The following is a 20479-nucleotide window of genomic DNA, read 5'->3' as shown; positions in this document are numbered from 1 at the left end:
TCATGCCCTAGGCGCCATCACCCCACCCCAGGGCTCTGACGTCACCTCTCCTTGACCAATGGGTGAAGTTCCAGCAATGGGTGAGGATGTGAGTGTCAGCTACCTCCCCCACCCCAGGCCCTGTGGTTGCAAAGATGCTCTAACAGGAAGCGGGTTTGAGGAGCTGCACAGCTTCCTGCCCCCCCCCAACCCCCCTGCCAGAGCTGCTCAGGGCGAGGAGGGCGAGTGCCTGGCTGGGCCACGAGACACAGCTTTGTGCCAGGGTCCTGGCAACTTCCCCTTCCACAGCTACTTCCTTGTGGCTGGGGACCCAGAGGCGAGAGCTGCTGCCCGTTGCCCAGGCCACCCTCCACCTCCAGTTTGGAGCCCTGCCCCCTGGGGCTGGGCCAAACCCAGTGGCCAGCTGGGATCCCATGGGGGACTGGTAGGGCAAAGGTCTTGGGGGACAGAGGTGGCTGGGACAGAGCCCTCCGGCCATGAAGTCTCGACAGAAAGGAAAGAAGAAAGGCAGTTCAAAGGAGCGAGTGTTTGGGTGTGACTTGCAGGAGCACCTGCAGCACTCAGGCCAGGAGGGTAAGGAGGCCAACTTGGAGATGTGGGTGGGTGGGTGGGTGGGAGGATAGGCATCAAGCGTCTTCAACCTGAACTGGTCTGAAGGGAAGGAGCTGCTTCTGGGTGCTCCTAGAGAAGGGGGCGGCAGCCCAGGGTCATCACCCAAGACACCTATGAAGAGGGAAGACAGGAAATGTGAGGCGGAGAAGGCAAAGTGATGCCTTGGTGTAAAATTTCAGGGAGGATTAAACATTAGCACCAAAGGAGCAGTGAGAGGAGAGGACAGAGAGTTGGGAAAGTCAGGAGAGGTGGACAAAACAGAGATGAGAGGATGCCAACCAAGGACAGACAGGGTCAGAAGAGGAGTGGCGGAAGGGACAGTGGATGGTTTTGGGTCTGAATGAAAGGAGACAGGAGAAAGGCCCACAGAAAGTACGAAGAAAGCACTTGAGGAGGATTAGGGCCTCCTAACTGGAGAAGAGCATCCAGGGACAAGGACCTGGTCCTTTGAAATATTGTTGGGCCACAGGAGGGTATTGGGTGGGGATGGCCTCCTTTTTGGGGGGACTCCTTATTTAGTCTTTGCAGTTCTCTGGTTTGCCCTGTACAAAGGAGAAACAGGTTCAAGGTGGAGGACAAGGGGAGAAGTGGCTGAAATGAGGAACACCGGAAGAGTGAGAGAGTTAGCTTCAGGCCTGCTTTGAAGCTGGGGTTGGAAGTTGCAAGGGAGGGTAGGTGTGGGGACTGTCGATGGGGCTCACCCATCTTCTTCTCTAAGTTTCCCTGGAGTAGGTTTGGAAGCCAGGAGGCCCAGGGATAACACTAGGATCACCTCTGTGCCTGGCATGAAGTAGCACTAAAAACCATTTCTTAACTTGAAGAAATAAACCAAGGCATACAGCTGCCCAGCCTGACTTACAGACCCCCTACCGCACCCCAGCCCACCCCAATCTGTCATTTCCTCTTTGTCCCCTTCTCTGCTTTGGCTGTAGCCTCTGCAGTTGAGGGAGGGTGATGGTGGTTCCCAGCTCATTTCCTGCTCTTAGCCCCGCCCTTGTGTCCCCAGACACCTCCTTCCCCTTTTCTCCTCCCCAAAGGGCCCCAACTAACTTGGCCTTGGTTAAGGGAAAACCCAGGCCCCAAGGAGGAGTATTAAACAGCTGAGGCCCGCTTGTCTGCACCTTCCTCTTCTCATGGGGCAGAATGAGTACAGCAAAGCTCCCAGCGTTCTCCTTTGCAAGGATTCCCCTCTAGAGTGATGATTCTTGCCAAGGACCTCATAATTTAATTAGGCATGATGTTCTCCCAGCTCTCCGCAAACTCTCAGTACGACCTCCTCATCCTGCCACGGTCCTTTCCTGTGGTTCTCATCACCAATCCTATCTTGAAACACTGAACCCACAGAGAGCCTAGACCCCATTCCTGTAACCCTACTGGCCTCCATCTGCATCCCCAGCAGGGAAAGAGCAACTGTCCAGAGGGGATAAATATATAGCTTCTGCATTCGGATCTCAGGTGAATTCCAGAGCAGGTGAGAAGCACCTCAAGAGTAGAGAGATCTTGGGCACCAGAGAAGTAGTAGCAGCCCCTTCCGCTCCCTCAGCTCTTCGTGACATAGAGAGGTGAAAGGACAGCTGGGTGCGGTGGCACACGTCTGTAATCCTAGCTTGGAAAGCTGAAGTAGGATGATGTAGAGTTCAAAGCCAGCCTCAGCAAAAGGAGGCGTTAAGCAATTTAGTGAGACCCTGTCTCTAAATAAAACACAAAACTGAGCTGGGGATGTGGCTCAGTGGTCAAGTGCCCCTGAATTCAATCCCTGGTACCTGTTCTCTCCACTAAAAAAAAGTGGAATGACAGAAAGAAGCTGGCTTCTCAACAAAAGACCCGTCAAAAAATGATGGCCCAGACCAGGGAAATCTGCTTCTGGTGAACTGATCCACTCTCTGATGGTCTTGGTTTCCTCTCGTCTCAGCTCTCTCTCAGTTCTTTGCCCCCAAATGGGTTTCTTTATTCCCAACCTATATGCATTGAGTTTTTCCTTTTCCTAATCTTTATCTCTTTGGTACCTTGTTCAGATTTCAGATTTGCCAGGTCCCTAAGATTCAGGCCCTCTTCTTTGACACAACCCCCATATCCTTGATATCTCCATCCCTTTGACATCATCACCCCAATGTTATCTCTAACTTCTATCTCTGACCTCATCGCTGATCACAATCTCTTCAAGTCCCTCATCTCTCTGGCCCTGTATCTCCTCCCTCATCTCCTGACCCATTTCCTCTATGGCTCATAACTCCATAACTTCTTAGTTTCTTCTTCTTCTTCTTCTTCTTCTTCTTTTTGGTAATGGGGATGGAACCCAGGACCTCCTTCCTGCAAGCTAGTCAAGCACTCTCCCACTGAGCTACATCCCAAGTCCACTCCTTAGTCTCTTGCATGCTCTTGGGGGCATTCTCTGAAGATTCAAAATCAACCAAGAAGAACAGGGTAGGAAAGACCTAGTTTGGCCATTGTTCATGTGAGAAGGACCTGGGGGTTTAAGTGATAGTAGAGTAATTAACAGAGTAATTCATAAATACTCCATCCTGAAGGCATGGATGGTTAAAGGTAGGGCCGGTACTACAGTGAGGCCGGAGAGGTGATAAAGGCACTTAAGGAAGGAAGTGCTCCACTCTTAGGGGCAAGTGCCTCGGGTGCTTCATTCTTAAGGAGGTATCCACTCTCAGGACTGTGCAGGACCACTATCAGCACTTGCACTGTCTTGGATGAGCACTTCCTTAAATTTTGTACCCTCGATGATTCCATTGTCATATCCAATCCCTGGCTGTGGTGGGAAGGAGTCTGAAGGGTCTGAAAACCAGGTCATGTGAGGAGCGTTGAAAGATAATGGTTGATGGATTTATTGACCATTTCCTTCATCCCATATTTCTACCATACTTTGTTCCACAAAGAGCTTGGAATGACTTCCAAGACTCAACACAGGATAAATAAATACATGAAGCATTTGGATTGAAGGGAAAACAAGAAGATCAGCACCCAGATATATGTATCAGCTGGTTCTATATGGTTCTTAGAGGTGGACTCTGAGCCTCCTCATGGCTAAAGACTTGCAAAGCCCATAAGAAAAAAGAATAGTTGGGCTAGGAGAAACACGGTTTTATTGTGTGTGTGTGTGTGTGTGATTTTTTTTTGTATTTTTTTTCTTACAGTGACAAGTTAGAAAGATTTCTATGAAAAGTCCTAGTTAATAGGATCCAATGTTTTTGTCATAGGCAATATTCTTTATTTTCAAGGGATGTTAATGATTCTTATAACTGATTAATTTATTGAGTCATTTAACAAACATCTATTGAGTTCCTATTCTGTTCATTACTGTGCTAGATACTGGGAAGATGCTCCCATTTTCCAGAATGCACAGATCCAAATAAACTAACAAAAACTAATTATAACAAAGTACAATAACCACTATAATACAGATATGAGCAAAGGACTGTAGGAACTGTACATATAAGAAAAGCGTTCAAAATTAGGGGTAATGTTTTGTTCTTATTTTGTCCTCCTAGGGATTGAACTCAGGGCCTCACATGTGCTAGAGCCCTACTATTAAGGTATACCCCCCAGGCCTGTGTTGTTTCTGAGACAGGGTCTTGCTATATTGCCTAGACTCGCCCAAATTTCTGGTCCCAAGTGATCCTCCTTAACTTTCTGAGTAGCTGGGATTACATGCATGTGCCATTATGGAGGTGGCTAGGAGGTGATTTTGAAATGTGTTTTAAGGGATGCATAGGTGTTTTCTGGACAGAGTCAGAGGGGAGGATATTTCCAGGAAGAGAATAACATAAGTGTCTTTGTCAATTTTGTATTACTATCACAAAATACCTGGGCTGGGAACTTACAAAGTAAAAAGGTCCATTTGTCTCATGATTATGGTGGCTGGAAGATTCAAACAGCATGGTGCCAGCATCTTGGTAAGGGCCCCCAAACTGTATCATAATATGGTAGAGAAGTGGAAAGGGAACTGGCTATATGCAGAAAGGCCAAGTGTGGGGGTGTCCTTGGTTATAACTACCTTATAACTACCTGCTCTTTCTCTCTCTTTTTTTCCTTTTTGGAGCTGGGGATTGAACCCAGGGCTTTGTGCCCAAGGCAAGCACTCTACCAATTGAGGCCCTAAGAAACATAGCTAGACTAATCTCAAAATAAAAAATTAAGGGCTGGGATATAGTTCTGTTGAGAACTAATCCAGTCACACAAGACTTAACCCACTCCCAAGATACACTATTGATCCATTCATGAGAGTTGATTCCCCATGATTTAATTACCATTTGCTAGGTTCCACATTTTAAATGTTCCACCACCTCAAATGACAAGAGTGGAGACAAACCTTCTAGCATAAGACCCTTTGCATGACAAACCATATTTAAACCATAAGCAGTAAGTACCAAGACTTTTAAATTTACTAGCAAAGGGCTGGATGATAGTGTTTATCATTGGATCTGAGAATGGAGAGGTGACTAGACCTAGTTTGTGAAAGGTCTTATATACCAGGCTGAAGAGTTCACATTTTATTCTGTATCCTAAGGTAAGCAATGGGTACTTGAGTGGGGTGGGGCAGGGTGCAGGTAGCAAGAGCAGTGAAGTGCTTTGGAAAGATAACTGGATTTTCTAGTGCACATTAGACCGATAAACTGTTCATCACCACTTTCACACAGATATACGTAAGAACCCACTATGAGAAGTGCAGAGCCAATTGAGGGGAACAGAGTGTCAAAAATAATTATAAGACCATATGACTAAAGCTATATTGAAAGCCCACACCAAGAGCTTATAGAGCTGCCAAGAAGAAAATAATTAGTTCTGCCTGGGTGGGAGGGGGCTTTTTAGGAGGAGGGTGGATCTTGTGGGATTGGGATTCAACAAAAGTCTCTTGAGGACCTATAACATCTGACACCATGCTAGAGAATATGAGGAATACAAAATGGATCATATGTAGATCTTGTCCTTAAGGAGTTACAGTATAGTGATAAGGTCACTGTTGAGAATTCAACTTACTATGCTTTTGGATTTGAATTCTGGCTTTATCTGGGTGCTGCTGGGTACTGGTTATTTCTTTGATCCTCAGTTTTCTTATCTGTAAAACAGGGAATAGAGGGCCTGATTTACAAGACCAAGTGACAGCACACATGAAGCAGAGCATTGCTTGACACACAATTGCTTCTCTCCTGCACTGGTCTATTAGAAACGTGGTCACTATTTCATGTACTTTCCTATGACAGAACTAATAACCCTGAACTTTCTTTGTTTTTTCAATATTTTATTAGTTGTTGATGGACATTTATTTATTTATATGTGGTGCTGAGAATTGAACCCAGTGCCTCACACATGCTAGGCAAGTGCTCTGCCATTGAGCACAACCCCAGCCCCTAATCCTGAACTTTCTTACTATAAGGGATACTTCAGAATAATTTCCATCAAACTGGGGCATGTTGGTAGTCCAAGCTACTTGGGAGGCTGAGGCAGGAGGATGGCTTGAGTCCAGGAGTTTGAAGCAACATAGTAAGGTTCCGGTCTTCAAAAATAGATTAGATAGATAGATAGATAGACAGATAGATAACAACAACAATCTTCATCAGCTCTGTTCCATTTTGTTTGGGACAACTAATGACCTTTCATCTTGTACAGAATGCCACATCAATGTACTTTCACCACCAGTCTTTTGCTTTCCCACCCCTACTAACCAGATTGCTGCCCCTTTAAAAATTCGGGAGCAGCATTTGTAATTACAAGAGAGAGAAATTTCAATTCAAAAAGGGTAGAAATGAAAGGAATAGGCAGTATGGAGAGGTGGTGAACTCTCCTTCACTGGAGGGGTGTATGCTGAGGCTCTGGACCAATGGGCTGAGGACTGTTGAGAGGTTGGCGTGTTGGAGTTGAAGAATGTAGGATTTTGCTGACAAGCTTTAACTACATGAACTTTGCTTTTAATTTCCTCAAAACCCTTTCCCTGATGCTTCTGTTTCTTAACCCCACCCCCTTTACAATCTCTGGCCTCCTAGATTTTATTTATTTATTTAGTACAGGGAATTAAATTTTTTTATTTATTTAGTACAGGGAATTGTATCCAAGGGTCATTTACCACTGAGCTACATCCCTTGCCCTTTTAAATTTTTATTTTAAGATGGGATCTTGTTAAGTTGCCCAGGCTAGCCTCAAACTTTCAATCCTCCTGCCTCTGCCTCCTGAGTAGCTGGGATTACAACTTTCTGATTTTTCTTTCTCTGCCTATCTGTGTCCCCAGTGCCTCAGGTGTTAAAGAGCTGTGCAGAATTCGTGGAGGAGTATGGAGTGGTGGATGGGATCTACCGTCTCTCAGGGGTCTCCTCCAACATCCAGAAGCTCCGGTGAGTCAGAAAAGTAAAAGGGCTCTGTGGCCAGGAGGCCAGGGAGCCAGAGCCCCTGGAAAGAGCTGCTGGGGAGAGCAGAGAAGAGGGGTGAGGGAGAGTGGGGAGAAGGAAGCATAAATGCTAAGTACTGTTATAGGGAGAAGCTCTAAGGTATACACACACACACACACACACAATTTCCCCTTCCACATAAATATACAATTCCTACATACACCCACTCAACTTTTTATAAGAATTTAGAGGGGCTGGGGTTGTGGCTCATCAGTAGATTTCTTGCTTAGCATATGTGAGGCACTGGGTTCAATCTTCAGTACCATATATAAATAAATAAAATAAAGGTGTTGTATTCATCTACAACTGATTTTTTAAAATTAGATATAATTAACATATCATCAAATTTACCATTTAAAAAGGTACATTTCAGCTGGATGCAATAGTGCATACGTGTAATCCCTGTGACTTGGGACACAGAGGCAGGAGGATCAGAAGTTCCAAGTCAGGCTAGGCAACTTAGCGAGCGAGACTCTGTCTCAAAGTAAAAAATAAAGAGGGCGGCAAATGTAGCTCAGTGGTAAAGTGCCTCTGGGTTCAATCCCCAGAACTAGAAAAAAAAAAAAAGTACAATTCAGTGGTTTTTAGCGTATTCACAACATCTCATAACCATCTAATTCCAGAATATTTCATCATCCCTAAAAGAAACCTTATACCCATTAGCAGTCACACCACATTCACCCTTCACTGAGCCAGTGGCAACTTGCTTTCTGTCTCTATGGATTTGCTTCTATTGGACATTTTATATAAATAAAATGATTCATTATGTGTCTTTGTATGTCTGGTTCTTCAAGGTTTCAAGGTTCATGTATATGGTAGAATGTACCAGTGCTTCATTCCTTCATATGGTTGAACACTTTCCCATTGTGTGTGTGTGTGTGTGTGTGTGTGTGTTTTGGGGGGTGGTACTGGGGATTGAACCCTCAGGTGCTTAACCACTGAGATACATCCCCAGCCCTTTTTATTTTATTTATTTTTTTATTTTGAGAAAGGGTCTTGCTAAGTTGCTTAGGGCCTCACTAAGTTGCTGAGACTGGCCTCCAACTTGTGGTCCCCTGGCCTCAGCCTTCTGATCACTGGGATTATAGGCTTATACCATGTCCCATTGTATAGTTATCTCACATTTTCTTCATCAGCTCATATTTTTGACCATATGAATAATTCTGCAGTAAACATGTACAGTTTGGCATGGACATATGCTTTCGGTTCTTTTGAGTCTATAGTAATTTTGTGTTGAATTTTGTTTCTGGTTTTGAACTGGGACTTGAACTCAGGGTTGCTTTACCACTGAGTTATAGTCCCAGTCCTTTTTATTTATTTTTTTTTAATTTTTAGACAGGGTCTCACTATGTTGGTGAGAGTCTGGCTAAATTGCCCACCCTGACCTCAAACTTGCAATCCTCCTGCCTCAGCCTCCCAAATTGCTGGAATCACAGGTCTGCAACATCATGCCCTGCTCCATGTTGAACTTTTTAAATAACTGTTTTTATAGCAGATGTATCATTTTACATTCCCACCAACAAAGCACAAAAGTTCCAATTTCTCCACATCCCTGCCAACATTTGTTACTGTGTCTTTTTTATTATAATCATTTTGGTGGGTGTGAACTAATATTTCATTGTGATTATATTTGTATTTCCCTAGTAGCTCATGAGTTGATGTCTTTTCATATGCTTAGTGGCCATTTATATTTCTTCTTTGGAGAAATGGCTACCTAAAACTTGGTCTGTTTTTTTAAATTGTGTTATTTATTTATTTGTTTGTTTGCTTATTTATTTTTGTGTGGTATTTGGGATTGAACCCAGGTCTTCATATGTACTATGCAAACACTTTACCACTGGGCTACATCTTCAGCATGCTTTTTAAAAAAATTAATAACTTTATTTTACATATATATGTAAAATAAAGTTATTAATTTAAAAAAACTTTTATTTTATGTGATGCTGAGGTTCAGACCCAGTGCCTCACATGTGCTAGGCAAGTGCTCTACCACTGAGCCACAAACCCAGCCCTCCTTAGTCCATTTTATCTTTTATTTTGAAACAGGGTCTCACTGGTTTCACAGGCTGGCCTTGAACTTGCAATCCTCCTTCCTTGGCCTCCTGAGTAGCTGGGACTATAGGCCTGTGCCAATGTACCCAACTTCAGTTAATTGATCAATTATTTTTTATAAATTAATTTGGGTACTAGGGATTGAAGCAAGGGGCACTCTACCACTGAGATCATCCCTAGCCCTTTAAATTTATTTATTTATTTTTAAATTTTGAGACAGGGTCTCTCTAAATTACCCAGGCTAACTTTGAACTTATGATTTCTCCTATCTCCCTCTTGAATCACTGGGATTACAGCTGTGCACCATCATGCCCAACTTTGAGTTTTTAAAAAATCATTAAGCCAATCTTAGTGGTACATGCCGTAATCCCAGCAATTCCGGGGGCTGAGGCAGGAAAATTGTAAATTCAAGGATTGCCTGGGCAATTTAGCGAGACCTTGTCTCAAAATAAAAAATAAAAAGGGCTACAAATATAGATCAGTGGTAAGGTGCCTTTGGATTCAATCCCAGTACCAAATAAAATAAAATAAAATCTTGGATCCATAAGAATAATTTTTATGTTTTGAATACTAGACCTTTATCAGATAAAAGATTTGTACATATTTTCTCCCATCTGTGGATGGTCTTCACTTTTTTTTTCCAGCGCTGGTGATGGTACCCAGGGTTCACTTTCTTTTTTTTTTTTCTTTTTTGGTACCAGGGATTGAACTCAGGGACACTTGGCCACTGACCCACAACCCCAGCCTTATTTTGTATATTATTTAGAGGCAGGGTCTCCCTGAGTTGCTTTAGCACCTCACTTTTGCTGAGGCTGGCTTTGAACTCATGATCCTCCTGCATCAGGCTCCCCAGCCACTGGGATTACAGGTGTGCACCACTGCACCATGTTTCTTTCTAACAGTTACACCCATTAATTTTTTTTTTTTTTTTAGTTTTAGGTGGACACAATATCTTTATTTTATATTTATGTGGTGCTGAGAATCGAACCCAGTGCCTCACGCATGCTAGGCGAGCGCGCTACCACTTGAACCACATCCCCAGCCCCCACACCCATTCATTTTTAACCAGAAGTACACAGTTAAGTCTACTACCCACATCTACTGACTCCTATGTACCCCTACATTGCTACTCATATACACTGTGACATCTGACTGTCCCTGTTCTTGCACAAATCCACTTACCCATCCACATACCTGTCTTCACCTCCCATCTACACATCAACATGTACTATATATACAGTGCCTCATACTTGCTGCTCCCCAACCTTCTTCCTCCTTGTCCCACAAATATTGACCCATGACCCTGCCTGGAGCTCATCTCTATAGCTTCCACCTCTCCCCACATTTCCCCTCATCCCTACCACTCCTGACCACTCTGCACCTCCCCAGGCAGGAATTTGAGGCAGAACGGAAGCCAGACTTGCGGCGGGATGTTTATCTTCAGGACATTCACTGTGTCTCCTCCTTGTGCAAGGCCTATTTCAGAGAATTGCCAGATCCCCTGCTTACCTACCGGCTCTATGACAAGTTTGCTGTGAGTTGGGAGGCAGGGTGGGTGGAAGACAGGGCTCAGGGACATATGCTTTGTCTTCGGCATCCCAGTGTGTCATGAGCCAACCAGAGTCCTAGTGATCCAGAGTGACAGAGACCACAGTAGAGCATTTTTTTTGGGGGGGAAAGATACTTTCTTTTCAAATCTCTGAGCTCCTGCTACTTCTGTCCTCCCCACCCTCTTCTCTTAATTCTCTCCTCCACTGTGCCTTTCCCCCAAGGCCTGTGGACTGCACATAGCATTGTGGTAAGACTTGGGGAGGTAGAGGTCACATTGTCAGAGCTGGAAGACCCTTGGAAAGCACCTACAACAGAGCTTCCCTATACTTAGGAGAAGAAGAACACTTTGTAGAAGTCAAAACTTCTTCAGGGATGTCCCTCCCTTTATTGTAATTGTATGTGGAACATCTTTTGAATGAGAAAACACATGATAAGAACATATTTCTGAATTGAGTAACACTTTAAAAATAAGCTGCACTTTATTGTGCCTAAAAACATCGAGAGACCCTGTTCAGGCCGCAACACCCTGCTCAGACCACACAGGATAGACTGGGTGACTGTGGGCCTTCCTCAACACCAGGACAACTCTGTAGTCCCTGGGGGCACACAGAGCATAGGACCATGGAAATATCCCCATGCCAGAGTTTTACTGATGAGAAGGTTGAGGCAGGAAGCAGTAGTGGTTTCCCAAGTTCTCAAAACTATTTAAGTAGCATAACCAAGATTCGGTTACTGTCTTTGTGGGCCTCAAATTCTGAGCTCTTTCTAGGATGTAAAGGTGCCTTGGTAAATTGGGGTGGGGGCAGTGTGTAGTGCAGCACAGCTTATTTCTGAGTTTGGCTTTCTGGGTCACTGACGATTGTTTCTTCCACCCTTCTCTCCGCATCAGGAGGCTGTGGCCGTGCAATTAGAGCCTGAGCGCTTGATCAAGATTCTAGAGGTGCTTCGAGAACTCCCTGTCCCAAACTGCAGGTGTGTGGGTCTCTACCCCCGATGCCCAGGGTCCTGACTTGCCCCTGACAGCCCACTCTCTCTCTCTATTAGAGCCTTGATTTGTCCCTCTCAGGTCCCAGGTGCCAGCTTTGAGCCCTGCCCTGGGTTCCCTGTGTGATCCCTACCCTCCTTTCTGCAGGACACTGGAGTTTCTTATGCGGCACTTGGTGCACATGGCTTCATTCAGCGCCCAGACCAACATGCACGCCCGCAACCTGGCCATCGTGTGGGCCCCCAACCTGCTGAGGTGGGCACACTGTGAGCAGCCTGTGGGGTTCCTGGGAGAGAATAGCTTCAGAGTGGCTGCTCCCAGGATTGGGTGTGGCTGTGTGTGGAAAGTAGAGTAGGGTGTGGAGTCTCAAGGAGGCCAGAGAGAAAGGACAGATCAGAATTACATTAGGTGGGTGGATGCAGTGGCGCACACCTGCAGTCCCAGCAGCTTGGGAGGCTGAGGCAGAAAGATTGCAAGTTCAAAAGCCAGCCTCAGCAACTTAGGGAGGCTCTAAGCAACTAGCAAGACCCTGTCTCAAAATAAAAACAATAAAAGGGGCTAGGGACATGGTTCAGGACATGGTTAAGAACCCCTGGGATCAATACCTGGTTCCACAAAACAACATCAACAAAAAATTTAAAAAATTAAAAAAAAAATTTACATTGAGTGGGATGGATCCCACCCATATAAGCCCCTTTTCTGAGATCAAGTAAAGTCCATAATGGCAAGACCTTTGTGTTTGTGTTTTCTTATACTATAGCGTTGAGTTTAAGGACTGAAATATGATAGGCCCTTGCCAAATGTTTATTAAGCAAATCTTAGAGACTATTGGAGAACTGGCCTGCTTATCACTATGGTACAAGGCATTATGAATTATAGTACTTCCTGTAGTTTGCCTTGTACCACAAGCAAGGAAGTATTCAAAGAAAGTAAGATTAAGGCCGGGCATGGTGGCACAGGCCTGTAATCTCAGCTACTTGGGAGACTGAACAGGAGGATTAATAGTTTGAGGCCAGACTGAGCAGTTTAGCAAGACTCTATCTCAAAATAAATAATAAAGGACTGGGGATGTAGTTCAATGGTAGAATACCCCCGGGTGCAATCCCTGGTACTGGGAAAGAAAGAGAAGGAAAAAAAAGAGAAAAAAATAAAGAAGGAAAAAAAGAAGGAAGAAAGTAGCGAATAGTTTTAAGTCTAAGAAGGCTTCCTGGAGGAAGTGGCATTTGATGCTTGAATCACCATATGGCTTAAGAGATGGAGATGGGGTTAGGGGAAAAAAGGGAGGGAGTATAAGGTATTTCACGGAGAATCTGGGTGGTAAAATATGGTGGCATTAGAGGAAGAATAACTCCACACCTTCATAGGTCTAAGGACATAGAGGCCTCAGGCTTCAATGGGACAGCAGCCTTCATGGAGGTGCGGGTACAATCCATCGTTGTCGAGTTCATCCTCACGCACGTGGACCAGCTCTTCGGGGGTGCTGCCCTTTCTGGTCAGTGTCCTTTCTGCCCACCATGTATCACCATTCTCTACCTAGTGAATGATGTCAGAGTTATTAAAAGTATTGAAGATCAACTATTTTGCCAGGCACAGGGGCACACACCTGTAATCCCAGTAGCTCAGGAGGCTGAGGCAGGAGGATTGTGAGTTCAAAGCCAGCTTCAGCAACGGCGAGGCACTAAACAACTCAGTGAGACCCTGTCTCTAAATAAAATACAAAATAGGACCAGGGATGTGGCTCAGTGGCCAAGTGCCCCTGAGTTTAATCCCTGGTACCTCCCCACACAAAAAAAGATCAATTAGTTTAGTTTTCCCATTTCGCAGGTGGGAAAAAAATGAATCTCTTAGAGAAATGTTGGTATTGGTCAGATGGAGAAGATCCTGAAGAGACGATAGTGCAGTTAGGATTTGAGCAACCCTCTTCTGTTGTTGGCCCAGGACATAGTTTGACCTCTGAACCACCATCCCGACTCCTAAAACTACTGATGGTTCATACTCACCCCGCAATCCACCAGGCCAATGTCCTGGGATTTCTTGGCCCTCTTTGTTCATGAGGACATCCTCTTGCATATCTTGCCATGAAAGAACTATATCCAGGGGCCTCTGAATATACCCCTACCCTGGTAGTTGGTTAGGGGAAATGAAGGGCTGGGTACTGAGGTCTCTCTTGGCTCTCTTCTTGGCTGGCCAATTATTTTTCTTTTCCTAGGTGGTGAAGTGGAAAGTGGATGGCAATGTCTTCCAGGGGCTCGGGCATCAGGTAGCCCCGAGGACCTCATGCCCAGGAGTCTACCCTACCACCTGCCTAGTGTCCTACAGGCTGGTGATGGACCCCCCCAGATTCGGCCCTACCATACTATTATTGAGATAGCAGAGCACAAGTAAGGCCTCCTCCCTGGGCCCTCCTCCTTTGTACTGGTCACCAGGTTTCCACCCCTGATTATGTCTCCATTATCTTTAGGAGGAAAGGGTCTTTGAAAGTCAGGAAGTGGAGGTCTATCTTCAACCTGGGTCGCTCTGGCCACGAGACAAAGCGTAAACTTCCACGGGGGACTGAGGACAGGGGTAAGTCTGGGGATTTTGAGGGAGCTCTGTCAAGGTTGTGTAAGGCACTGGCTCTATGCATGTACCTGTCTTGCAGAGGACAAATCCAATAAGGGGACACTGCGGCCAGCCAAAAGCATGGATTCACTGAGCGCTGCAGCTGGGGCCAGTGATGGTGAGTGTGGTTGTGCACTCTTGTGGGTGTACTTGTGTGTGCTGTGTGAGCAGCAGCACAGGCCTGAGTGCATCTATAAGTGTGGCCAACAGTATTCACTAATTAATGAGTGCCTGTATAGTGATAGATGTCAAGTTTACATGGTGAGCTTATTGCTTAATCTGTGGGTGTGCTCATGAGTGTACACAAAGGGACCATGTGAAGTGTGTGTGTTTGTGTATGTGTGTGTGTGTGTGTTAGTGATGACCATTGACTGTTATCTGCAGGAAGGGAAGGGAGTCCCTAGGTATATTTTGATGGGGCAACCTTTGACTCACTGGCTGGGTGGAGGGTTTGCAGTAGTGGCCAATGGAAGCTGGGCCTGGTACCTTCCAGATTTTTCTGCCTCTTAAAGTCCAAGAAAGCAGAGCATTCTCCAGAGTCTTCCAGAAGTGGCTAGGCCCCTTGGAGCTGAGACTGTTGCCTACCTGGCTTTCTTTCTCTTTCACAGAACCGGAGGGGCTGGTGGGTCCCAGCAGTCCCCGGCCAAGCCCACTGCTGTCTGAGAGCTTGGAGAATGATTCCATGGAGACGGTAGAGGGTGAACAGGAGCCTGAGGCAGAGGCACCAGGTAGCACAAACTCTGAGCCAGGCACACCACGAGCTGGACGGTCAGCCATTCGGGCTGGGGGCAGCAGCCGTGCAGAGCGCTGTGCTGGTGTCCACATCTCAGACCCCTACAATGTCAACCTCCCACTGCACATCACCTCCATCCTCAACGTGCCTCCAAACATCATCTCTAACGTATCCTTGGCCAGGCTCACCCGTGGTCTTGAGTGCCCTGCTCTACAGCCCCGGCCAACCCCTGCCTCTGGCCCTGGCCCTGGCCCTGGCCTTGGCCCTGGACCCCCAGGTAAGGACCCAGGGATTTTCCAGGATCAGAAAGGGGACTAGAACTTTAGGCTGAAGTTCTGATACTTAGGATTCACCTTGGAAAAGGCAGAGGCTTCAGCCCTTAGGTTGGTTGCCTTTGGCTGCCTCTGTGGATTTAGAGTTTAGGAATTCAGTAATATTATCAAGTTGTATGAAATCCATGGACAGGGTATCCCTGGAAGCCTTAAGACACTGATATACCCAAGAATGGAGGTCTGTGTTGGACACATAAAGCATGGATTTTAATACAAGTGTAGAAATATATGATAGATGATGGTAATGATCATAGTAACATTAATACTAACAGCTAACATTTATTAAGGGTTAATTATATATTAGGGTTGTGTTAGGTACCTTGTGGACATTAACTCCTTTCATTTCTCATTTATATCTAGGTATTATTGTTATCCTTATAGTAGTGATACCTGAGACTATGGTTAAGCAATTTGCAGTTGATTTAGGTAGCAAGAGGCAGGGCTGGGATTTGATCCTTGCTCTGAATCCACTTCCTAAGGTATCACTGATAAGAAGTCCTGAGGCAGCACAGGAGAGGGTAAGGACATGGGCTATAGAGTTAAGTAGATGTGGGTTCATATTTTTGCCATACTACTTATTAGCTATGTGATGTTGGACAAATAGTTTAATCTCTGAGACTCAGTTTCATCATATGTAAAAGAGGACAGTACCCTACGTAATTGTTTTGTACAGAAAGTAAGACAACATATCGTAAAACAGAAAGCAGTGCTTGGCACCTGGTAGGGGCTTAATATAGCTATAAGCCAATATCCCAGTAGTTAGGGATATTGGTCATAAATACTGTGAAGTGCCTCCATTGGGAGTTTCAAACTTCTACTATATCAATGCTAGGAAGATCCACATTGGAAATGGCCAGGGCTGTTCTTGAATTTTGTATTCCTGGAACTACCTCTTCCTCAACAGATGAGAAGTCGGAGGCAAGTCCAGCCCCCAGTCCCCCGGCTGACTCAGGCCCTGAGGACATGACTCCTGCCCTGGAGGATTCCCTGTCCCAGGAGGTGCAAGATTCCTTCTCCTTCCTAGAGGACTCAAGCAGCTCAGAGCCTGAGTGGGTGGGGGCGGAGGATGGGGAGGTGGCCAAGGCAGGAGCAGCAGGAGCAGCCTTCTCCCCTGGGGAGGACGACCCTGGGATGGGCTACCTGGAGGAGCTCCTGGGAGTTGGGCCTCAGGTAAGGAGGAACCATACTGGGGTTGGGGATGGTATGAAGTTCAGAGGGTGGACAGGGCTGCCTGGTCCTGAGTCACAATGTTGTGCCTACAGGTGGAGGAATTCTCTGTGGAGCCACCCCTCGATGACCTGTCTCTGGATGAGGCACAGTATGTCCTGGCTCCCAGCTGCTGTTCCCTGGATTCTTCTGGCCCCAGGCCTGAACTGGAGGAGGAAAATGGGGAGGAAGTCTTTTTGAGTGCTTATGATGACCTAAGTCCTCTTCTGAAACCTAATCCCCAAAACTGGGAGGGTGCAGGAAATCTGGAGGAAGAGGCAAAAGAGTGTGGAAGTCAAGATTCCAAAAAGGCTGAAGAAGAGCAGACATGCTGGGAAACTGGGAAAGACAAGAAGGCTGAGCCTGGAAGCACATTTGGCACCAGGGAAGAGGCTGAGGGGAGTCCAGAGACTGAGATGGAGGTTGATACGGCTGGTGAGGAAGGAGAGGAGGCTGATGGAAGCCAAGAGATGATAAGTTTGGAAAAAGAGAGTGGGGAAGAGACAGAAGCCAAGGGAAAGAATTCTAAAGGTCAGAAAGAGGTTGAAAGTACCAAGGAAGCTAAGGGTGTGGAGGAACAAAGAGAAGAACAAGAGAAAGACAAGGAGAAGAAAAGAGAGATTGAGAGAGAAGAAGAGGCCAAGCAAGAAGGAGAGGGAGCCCCAGCAGAATCTGGAAGGGACTCAGAGAACAGGGCTCAGGAACAACTGATTTCTGAGGGGAGCTGGGAAGTTGTACACAAACAGGAGGCTGAGGGAGGCAGAGAGGATGAAGTCAAAAGACAGAGGGGGAATGGGAACCACAAGGTAAGAGAAGACCAAAGACGTGGTGAAGATAGCAGAAGTTCAGAAGCATCAGTTGATGGAGGAGATGGGGAGGTTATTAGGGAGCGGGAGAGTGGGGACGGAGAGGCGGAGGGAGAACAGAAGGATGGAGGTGACCATTTAAAAGAAGGGACCCTCTTTGAAGGGCCAGTTATAGAATCTCTGGATGTTGATAGTACCAAAGAGGGCAACACCCAGTCTTCTGAGATGGAACAGGCAGACTTGCAGCCACCCCTGCTAGAGGGGATGGAGCCTCAGGGACAGCCTTGTTCAGAAGGCTGTGATGTATGCCCCTGTGTCCTTAACTCAGCTGGAGGTGTGGGCATGCGCCTGGCTTCTACCCTGGTTCAGGTCCAACAGGTCCGCTCTGTGCCTGTAGTGCCCCCCAAACCACAGTTTGCCAAGACGCCCAGTGCAATGTGTAGCAAAATCCATGTGGCACCTGCAAATCCATGTCCAAGGCCTGGTCGGCTTGATGGGACACCGGGGGAAAGGGCTTGGGGGTCTCAAGCTTCCCGAGCCTCTTGGAGAAACGGAGGCAGTCTTTCCTTTGATGCTGCTGTGGCACTGGCTCGGGACCGCCAGAGGACTGAGGCTCAAGGAGTTCGTCGGACCCAGACCTGTACTGGGGGTGGGGATTATAGCATCATTCCCAGAAGCTCCCCCTGTAGCTTGGTCTCTGACCATTCCCCTCGGCCCCTTAGCTGTCTAGGACTCCCACCTGAAGGCTCTGAAGGGTCTGGGCCCCCAAGTCGGTTTAGTCTGCCCCCTAGAGAACCCCAGCTCCCTGACACCCTTACATCCCCCCAGCGTCGATCATATGCATTTGAAACACAGGCTAACCCTGGAAAAGGTAAGGGACTGTGATTAGAATCCGACCATTGGACAAAGGAGGCTAGTAAGTTATCTTGAATCCCTGGTATCCCTCACTAGCTGTCTCTTCTGCTGCCTGAGCAGCTATAGTACCCCACTCTATCATAGGCTTTGGTTCTCCAGCTACTCTCTTTAATGACTATGGGAGGCACTGCCTTGATGATTTTACCTGAGCTTGTCTCAGACAGAAAGCACTATCTCTTAGAAGAGAGTCCCAAGAAAGTAAGAGCCTCCTCTCACAAAGTGTGTCCACTGACCAAAGGAACATAGGGCATAGAGAAAACTTAGAGGCTTCTTAAAAGTGAAGAATGAAGGGGGAATTCCAGTCAAATGGCTGCCCTTTTCTGAGGCTATGTTCATGGAATCCCAGTGTAGAAGCAGGAAACACAAGGCCAGGTAAGAGCCTTCCATACACAAACACTTCTAGAATTGCCCATCCCTACTTTGCTCCTAGACCCTTGGTTACCTCCTAATCCTCTTGGTTCCATATTAGGAGGAAGCTATCCAAGCAACTCTCTGAAGTCCTCAGTGTTTGTTGGAAGCACTGGACCGGCTCTCAGCCTCCAATCACCTTGCAAGAGACAATCCTGTAAAGATCTCCTTGCCTGGGCTGGGGATGTGGCTCAAGCAGTAGCGCGCTCGCCTGGCATGCATGCGGCCTGGGTTTGATCCTCAGCACCACATACAAAGATGTTGTGTCCACCGATAACTAAAAACTAAATATTAAAATTCTCTCTTAAAAAAAAAAAGATGTATTCTTACATTTAAAAAAAAAAAATCTCCCTGCCCTTTTTTTCCTTTGGAATAACTTCCTTCCATTTTAGGAAAGGGGAAAGTTGTCACTCAGGTCTAGGAATTGCATGTCCATACACTCTAGTAAAGGTGAATAAAATAAAAATTGTATTTTTACATTTAAAGAGTGTGAGGACTCTTATCTTTTTTTAAAGTCTTGGGCGATAGATATATTTTCACTTATTTGGTCAAACGTCTCTTTTTTTCTTGTTTGGGTGCTCCTCCTCAGCTGTTGTCATGGAGACCTGTGGCTGGAAACTAGAGCTGGGTTCATGGTGGTCAGGAAATGAGGAAGAGAAACTTACATTTACATAATATTCATTTTATGCCAGGAACTCGGCTAGATGTGTACTCCTAAAAATATTGCCTTTAATTTTATTTAATCCACATAACAATTCTGTAGAGTTGGTACTGGCAGTTGGTACTGGTACTCCATTTTTCCGATAAAGAAACTAAGGCTGGGGGAAAAAAGACAGTTAGTGTAGGTTATAAATGATTGGGTCAAAAAGATGGGGGCTGAGTCAGGAGGAAATAAAATGTTAATTCCTTCAAGACATTTCCCATCCTCCACCTATTCCCTAGGTGACCTGCCTCCAGGGAACTGTTCCTCCCTACAAGTTGTTGTTAATGAATGAAAGCCCCTCTGGGTAGCTCCCTCTCCGGCACTCCACCTTTGGCCCACCTCTGGTCACTAGTCAGGTATGCAGGACCTTTGGCATGCAGGATAGTGGGAGGAGAGGCCATGAGAACGAAGGAATTCTAAAATGTACTCAAGGGACCAGACACCTAGCTTTGGGGCCGGTTCTCTGCGGAGAAATCTGTTCTATTCTTTAAATAAAACTTGCTTTCTGTGCTTCTCTCGGTGTTTCCTGAGTGTTCAATTCAATATCTGGGGAAATAGGACTGAAGACCTGCTTGATGCTCATCGAGGACATCAAAACTAAAGCTCATTTTACGTCAAAATACTTGCCAAAGATGTCAGGTAATAAGTGGCAGGGATGGGTTTGTCTGGCTCCAGTTCCCATCATACTACACAACTCCAAATACTTTTAAAGAGTACATCACGAATGAGAAGAATGGGAATCAAGATTATTCTCACAGTGTGAACCTCGAAAAACTCGAAACCCTGGAATGCCTGAGTGACTGCTGACGCTAATACAAAAAAGTATGCCAAGATTTACATATGTCCTGACACATCCTCATCTCCGGTTGGAAACACTTCGAAATGATGCCCTGATCCAAGATGGCCTCCCAAATAACCCCTGTTAAAGATGGCGCCTCCCTCCGACGTTCTTCCCTGGATCTCAGCTGGCCCCTCACTCCCATTCACTCTAACTTAAAAGGCCCTGCCTCGCACAAAATTGGAAGTACAAGTTAGTCAATTTTCTCTGATTATTTCCCAGAGTCGCTAGGATTTCAGTGAATCCTCCATAACATTACCTCTTTGGGACCCCATACACCTACGCAGCCCTCAGCCCTCACCAAGATGAAGGAACGGAAGTGGGGCGGCCCAGAGGCTAGGAGTA

General features: G+C 46.1%; 1 protein-coding gene and 1 long non-coding RNA gene across 5 annotated transcripts; one reads left to right on the top strand and one right to left on the bottom strand.

Annotated features, from left to right (window-relative positions):
* Positions 1 to 178: 178 nt before the first annotated feature.
* Positions 179 to 19078, top strand: Arhgap30 (Rho GTPase activating protein 30). Of its 4 annotated transcripts, XM_046429136.2 has the most exons (13): positions 179 to 573; positions 6848 to 6950; positions 10446 to 10590; positions 11497 to 11579; positions 11740 to 11847; positions 12957 to 13084; positions 13802 to 13973; positions 14054 to 14157; positions 14234 to 14311; positions 14802 to 15203; positions 16163 to 16428; positions 16521 to 17270; positions 18655 to 19078. In XM_046429136.2, exons 1-13 carry the CDS (start codon positions 477 to 479, stop codon positions 18679 to 18681), a joined length of 2463 nt encoding a protein of 820 aa, XP_046285092.1. In that variant the 5' UTR covers positions 179 to 476; the 3' UTR covers positions 18682 to 19078. The 4 variants fall into 4 exon arrangements, with proteins under 4 accessions (XP_046285092.1, XP_046285090.1, XP_046285089.1 ...); XM_046429134.2 differs by having other exon boundaries at positions 16163 to 16257; positions 16521 to 19078; XM_046429133.2 differs by having other exon boundaries at positions 16521 to 19078.
* A 224-nt stretch (positions 19079 to 19302) lies between these two features.
* On the bottom strand, positions 19303 to 20446 carry LOC124082657 (uncharacterized). Its single transcript, XR_006848449.2, has 2 exons — positions 20394 to 20446; positions 19303 to 19411 (listed from the first exon to the last, which is right to left on the bottom strand). It is a non-coding gene; the product is annotated as an uncharacterized LOC124082657 (long non-coding RNA).
* Positions 20447 to 20479: the final 33 nt, after the last annotated feature.

The sequence above is a fragment of the Marmota monax genome, unplaced genomic scaffold (genome assembly GCF_021218885.2).
Source record: "Marmota monax isolate L192 unplaced genomic scaffold, Marmota_monax_Labrador192_F-V1.1 WCK01_AAM20220418_F8-fsc00145, whole genome shotgun sequence".
NCBI lineage: Eukaryota > Metazoa > Chordata > Mammalia > Rodentia > Sciuridae > Marmota > Marmota monax.
This window is presented reverse-complemented; position numbering and strand designations above follow the sequence as displayed.